General features: G+C 38.2%; 1 protein-coding gene across 1 annotated transcript in view; it reads right to left on the bottom strand.

Moving 5' to 3' along the window:
- The window catches only part of PPP1R3A (protein phosphatase 1 regulatory subunit 3A), a 21,656-nt gene extending 17,857 nt beyond the window's left edge, over positions 1–3,799 (bottom strand). Inside the window, exon 1 of the mRNA XM_010706790.3 lies at positions 2,982–3,799. Coding sequence (XP_010705092.1) covers positions 2,982–3,775 — 794 coding nt within the window. The 5' untranslated portion in view covers positions 3,776–3,799. The remainder of the gene's footprint in view (positions 1–2,981) is intronic.
- Between the last annotated feature and the right edge of the window lie 2,006 nt (positions 3,800–5,805).

Genomic DNA, 5,805 nt, shown 5'->3' with positions numbered 1-5,805 from the left:
AAAAAAAAAGATAACAGGTTTCTAAAATTGAGCAAGGGTCCTAAATAAATCTTGTTTTTAAATATCCTTGTATCTAGGTTGTTATAAAGAAATCGTCAAATTAGGTGCCTACTTTGTGGACATGGACAGCAATATTCCTTACGTGTGTTTTCATTGTGTGATCCATAGGTAAAATTATTACTTCTCTGTATATCGGCTTGCATTGTTGCAGCTCCTACAACAACCTAGTAATGGTCCAGCACCCCACTTTACTAAATGTTCTATATACGTGCATTAGAGCATATATACACTCTGCAGAGTTTATAATTTGAGCGTAGAACAAGAGGTGGAGGAAAGCAGGGAAACAGACACCCTGTTCAACATGATATGAAGTAGTCACAGCACATCAGCAGCTTCACTTTGCCAATTTTGGGGAGTTTGTTTTTCTTGAGCTTTTTTATAGACATCAAAGCAAAGAAGTTTTAATGAGGGTCTGAAGGAGAATAATGAGGTACTTTTGCAGATGTCTGCAGGGTGTTCCTCCTCACTCAAAGGGGCAACATGTACAAAGACACTTTGAAAAACAAGTGAGCAATGGAGGTTGGCATCTTAGTTCTTTTGAAACGAAAGTCCCTGATGCTGACCTCATTTACACTGGTGAAAGCTGTAACTCCTGTGAAGTCAATGAAGTCCCTGTAGCATAAAATTGGTCCTGGATTGCAATCTGCCAGAACTGTCTTTCAGAAGCCATCACAACCACTGAAACCTTATTTCAGAAATACTTTCGGCTCATTTTTTAATTTATTTGTGAGGTATATTTGCATCCTTCTGCCACTAAAAGGTCTTGAAAGTGTGTGTTAGTAAGCATTTGCCAAAAATGTGTAATAGAATTTAATGTAAACAAGAATATGACCACTTTGATTTTTCTATTGCAAATTGTCATGTGTGTGCGTGAGTATATATGAACAAATATGCATGTGCATAAATGATATATGTACACATATGTGCACACAGCACACACATACATACATTCATATACATTCCTCTGCATTCTCATGTGGAGGGATACAACTTCACATCTCTGGTAGGGAAAAGGTAATTAATTTTGTGCTAAGAAATAGCATGTTATCTCCTTTCCTATTTTTTACACGTCTCTGTGCCTAAATTACCTATGATGCATTCATTACATACATGCAGAAGAGTGGTTTCCAGATGAAATATTGCTACAACCTACACTAACACCAAACATATCACTTTATAGTTTTAAGGGAATTAAACAATTTGTCACCACTTGACCTCAACTGCCCAATTGTATCTAAATGTGCAGGTCATATCCAAACACAGCTGGAAGCCCAAGACCCCTTAAATGAAGACTCAGCCATCTGTGTCCATCTCCTCCATGTGAGCTACCTGAACTCAGGCTGAAATCACACTGCCTGCATATGCCTGCGTTATCTGATATCAAGGCCCTTCTACAGAATACCTCAGGCTATCTTATGTACCCTGAGTGCATCATGTGACACTTCTTGAAGGACAGATGCAACGTACAGAACCAGGCACAAATGTCAGGATCTGGCCGCAGGGTAGGTAAATGTGTCACTCCCTCTTGTCTCACGTACAGGGATATTCCCTAGGGAAACATCAGTGGGATGGCCCCAGAGCGGGCCTGGGGGACATCTCCTGGGACAGCTCTGTGGTCTGGCTATGAACTGGGCCTTGGGTTATCCCAGGGAACTGATCCTACATTGGGAGGGTGATGCAGACACTAAGTTGCATTGCAGGCATCCCCTCACAGAACTCACAATCAGAGCTGCCAGAGGCTCTCAGCACAGCAAACTGGGCCTTCAGAAGTAGAAAGGGCAGGGAGGCTCAGCTGGGGGAAACCCTGGAGACCTCCTCACTCCTCAAACTCCAACCACTGCTATGGTTTTATTTCCCCTTCCCCACTAGTTCAGTTCAGTGGAAGAGCACAGGCAGTTAAAACCTGAGAAATCAAACAGCACTGTCTTGGCAAGACTACAGGAACTAAATACGCAACTTAAATTCAGTTCTGGGAGCTAAGTATTGCAGAGGACACTGCAAGTAACATATCTGGTTCTACAGATTTATGGGAAATACACTGAGCAAAAACCTGAGAATTAGATTTTCATGATTGACATTTCTCTACTTACAGAGAAGAAAGAAAAGGTGTTAGAAACAGAGTAGGAATCTAAAAGATGTTATTCCTGAGCTTATCTCTTTACATGGGGCCAAGTTATATGTTAAGTACTGCCACTTTTCAGTTAGGAGAATACTACATTTAATTGATGTATATATAATTTTTAATATGTTATCAACTATGCTTTATAAATCTTTATTCATTTCACCATTTGTGAAATAAAAACATCAAGCAATGGAAGGAAGACATATTTGCTACTTTAAGGTACCACTTACAGAACAGACCAGACAATTCCAGTTTGTACTCTCTATGCTAATTGCAGTAGGACCCTTCCTTGAATTACCAGCTTCCTGAACCACTATTGCCATTTTTTTTTTATTGGTGAGATGTTGAGAATGAAATAGGAAACAAATTTTGTGAAAATCCAGAATCACATTTTTTTCTGTTAAACTCTTGTAGACTTACCAAGAGACAGAATGTGAAGTGTTTTAACAGTACGGCTACCTCTAGAGCAAACTAGGCTTACCAGCTCACTTGTGTCAGCTCAATTTATATGATTCAGAGATCAAAATCAGTGCACTGCACATAATTTGTAGTTCTTCACATTGCTTTCCAAATGAGTGGCATGCTTGTCATGGTATTAAAATTCTGATGTTTGCTCCCAACCAAACTGTCTACAGAAAATTCTACCTGATATATTCAATAATTTTATTGAAAAAAATTCTTATCCTCATTTATCATTTTTAAAAAGCAGCATGGGAATCTTAAATCCAGCAACCACAATTAGAAAGTTAGAATTAGTCAACTCTATTTTAAGTTACCAACAGAGAAGACATAACCTCACCTGCTTGGTGCCGTCTTTAAGCAGCCTTTAAGATGTCTATCAGCACTTTCTCTGTGTGGTTTATTATCCAACTTGGGCACAGTTTCTTTCTTGTGACAAATCAGCGTGTAGTTTTTGTCGTCGTTGTTTGCCCAGAAGGTACCAATTGATGTTTCGTATCGTATACAGAATTCCACTTTGGCTCCATCTCTCTGATAAGGAGGCACCAAAGAAATCTTAAAGCAGAACTGGTCAGTTTCACTGCCACAAGAATTAGGCATGAACTCTGCTAGGATATCGTAATAACTGACCCAGTCATCCAGTGTCATTCGAACATACACCAATTTTTCAAAAGATACATTGAGGACTCGTATAATGCCGTTCATACAGGTAATCCCAGGCAGGAACACAATTGACTCCAACAGTACTTTATGTTCTCGCACTTTTTGCAAAACTTCTTCTTGGGAAGTAGGTAATGTAAATAGTTGAGTTAAAAAAAATTCCTCTTGAGGGAAAGCTTCGTCTTCTAAGTCATTGTTTTGTGCTATATTTGGAATTTCCCAGGTATCAAACTCTTTAACAGACACAAGATCAAACCCAAATGCATCAGCAAATGAAACCTTTCTTGCAATGGTGGTAGGGGCATCTGCCTCCTCTTCCTCTGAAGAAGCAGAATTCCGCCTTCGGGGAAGTGGAGAGAAACGGTGTTTAATGTCAGGTTTAACATCTTCATCTTCAGAAAAGTAATCGTTTACAGTAGGGACTTCTAATAAGTTAGCTTTGCTAACCCGACTAGGTCCTTCGAAAGACTCCATTGGGCTCACTGATATAAACTGAAAGAGAACTGTACAACTAGTAGCAGCTGATATTTGAGACGCTGTGATCTAAAACAAGGATTAATGTTACAGTTGACATTGCAAAAGGGACTCAGACCTATTAATAGATGCTGTGGTGTGTCAGCTATGTTGGCTTGTTTTTAATCTAATAGTATTTGATGTTATAATTTCAATTATACATTTCTAATGCTGCATTCCCTATTTTGTGTGGCTCTGTGTGCTGTGAAGAAAAATAATATTTAAAATCTAGCTAAACAAATGGAGCTATCTTTAGATGAACAACTTATGTTGCACAACAAATTCATCACATTCCACAAATGAAGAGCTATTAATCTTTGATAAGAATGCATTTTATCTTAGTAAGTCATTACTATATTTTAAATTATTTCCATATATATTTTCAAGGACATTTTTTGTGATTCTTTAGGATACAAAAGTGTAATGCCACATTCTTCCCTGGCACTATACCACAATAACCCAGTGAGCCAGATCCTAGAACTAAGCCAGCTTTTTCTAGCTAAGGATCAGCCATCACAACTTAAATGGACTATGAATGCTGTAAAACATTGAAGTAAGCATCCTAGAGATGAATTTGTAATTCACTATTGTAAATAGGACTGAATTCGCCACTAATTATATTACGAAATTATTACTGCATTGAGCACCATCCAACCAAATGGAGACAAATTCAAGTCATAGAATTAACTTGTGCAGCCAACCTTGAAACTCAAACCGTGTGTCACACAGCTATAAACAGGAGGAAGAAACACATTTTGCCATTTAATTTTTCTCAGCCTTTGTGGAGGTTATCTTCCCATAATATTAAATGAAATGGTTTCTCAATCAACTTAATCAGTTAGGATTTGGTTCATAATTTCATGGTATTCCACGCGTGGAAAGAAAAATGCAATGTTTATGAGACAAAGATCATGAAACCAAAATGTCACATTTTTGCTTCATATTATTTAACCCGTTTTCCTTGCGTCTCTCTCAAAGGTTAAATCAATGCTATAATCTAATTGTGCAGTACAAGCTAATATGACAGGGCTTGCTTTGATTTAGCCATGTCAGAAACTGATGGCATTAGTGGTATCATCACAGATCTCTTCACACTTTCCAATGATTTGGGTCTTCTGATCTCTTTTGAATCCCTTCTCCTGTTGTTACAAGTAATTTGCCTCCTCCACCATGAGAGCATCTCCAAGTCTTTCATGCTTCTCCACCTTAACCTCTTAACAGCTGTCCCATGGTAAGTCTTGAATATCTCCAGAGAAGGAGGATCCCCTGGGCAGCCTGTTCCAGTGCTCTGTCACCCTCACTGTGAAGAAGTTCCTTCACATATTGGTGTGGAACTTCCAGTCCAGTTTATGGCTCTTTCCCTTTGTCCTGTTCTCAGAGACCACTGAAAAGAGGTTGCCCATATTCCTTTGACTTCCATACTTAAGGTACTTATAAACATTAATCAGATCCCCTTCGAGTTTTATTTTCTCAAGGCTGAACAGACCCAGTTTACTCAGCCTTTCAAACAGGAAAATGTTTATAAAACATCCATACTTCACTACTATTACCATAGTTTGAAAAAATACCACATAAGGAGAAATTCATAAAATCACTTTCTAACATAAACTACAGAACTCCTAGCACAGCCTTTGGGATTTTAATGATTTTAAAATTGTACTTTACAATGCTGCATTTTTCAGCAAGGGCTAACAGTGCAAATTTCTTGTTTAAAGACAGTAATGTTATCCAGCCATGTATTCTTGAGGGCCTAGGAAGGGACACACAGCCACAGTGGACCTGCTGTATGAACATTTTGGTTTAGTATCTTGCAAATTAAGTGCTGTTTGGGAAATGAGACTTCTTGCTCTAATGGCAGTTCTGTTTCTCTAAGAAAATACTACAGTAGTAATTATACAAACAAGGAGAACTTATTTATGACATTATTACCCTAATGGCTACTTTTATTTCTGTTTCATGGACACTTCTATAAACAAGAAATAACAGTGACT

The sequence above is a fragment of the Meleagris gallopavo genome, chromosome 1 (genome assembly GCF_000146605.3).
Source record: "Meleagris gallopavo isolate NT-WF06-2002-E0010 breed Aviagen turkey brand Nicholas breeding stock chromosome 1, Turkey_5.1, whole genome shotgun sequence".
Classification (NCBI taxonomy): domain Eukaryota; kingdom Metazoa; phylum Chordata; class Aves; order Galliformes; family Phasianidae; genus Meleagris; species Meleagris gallopavo.
Note: the sequence above shows the minus strand (reverse complement) of the source record. Positions and strands in the feature narration are given on the sequence as shown.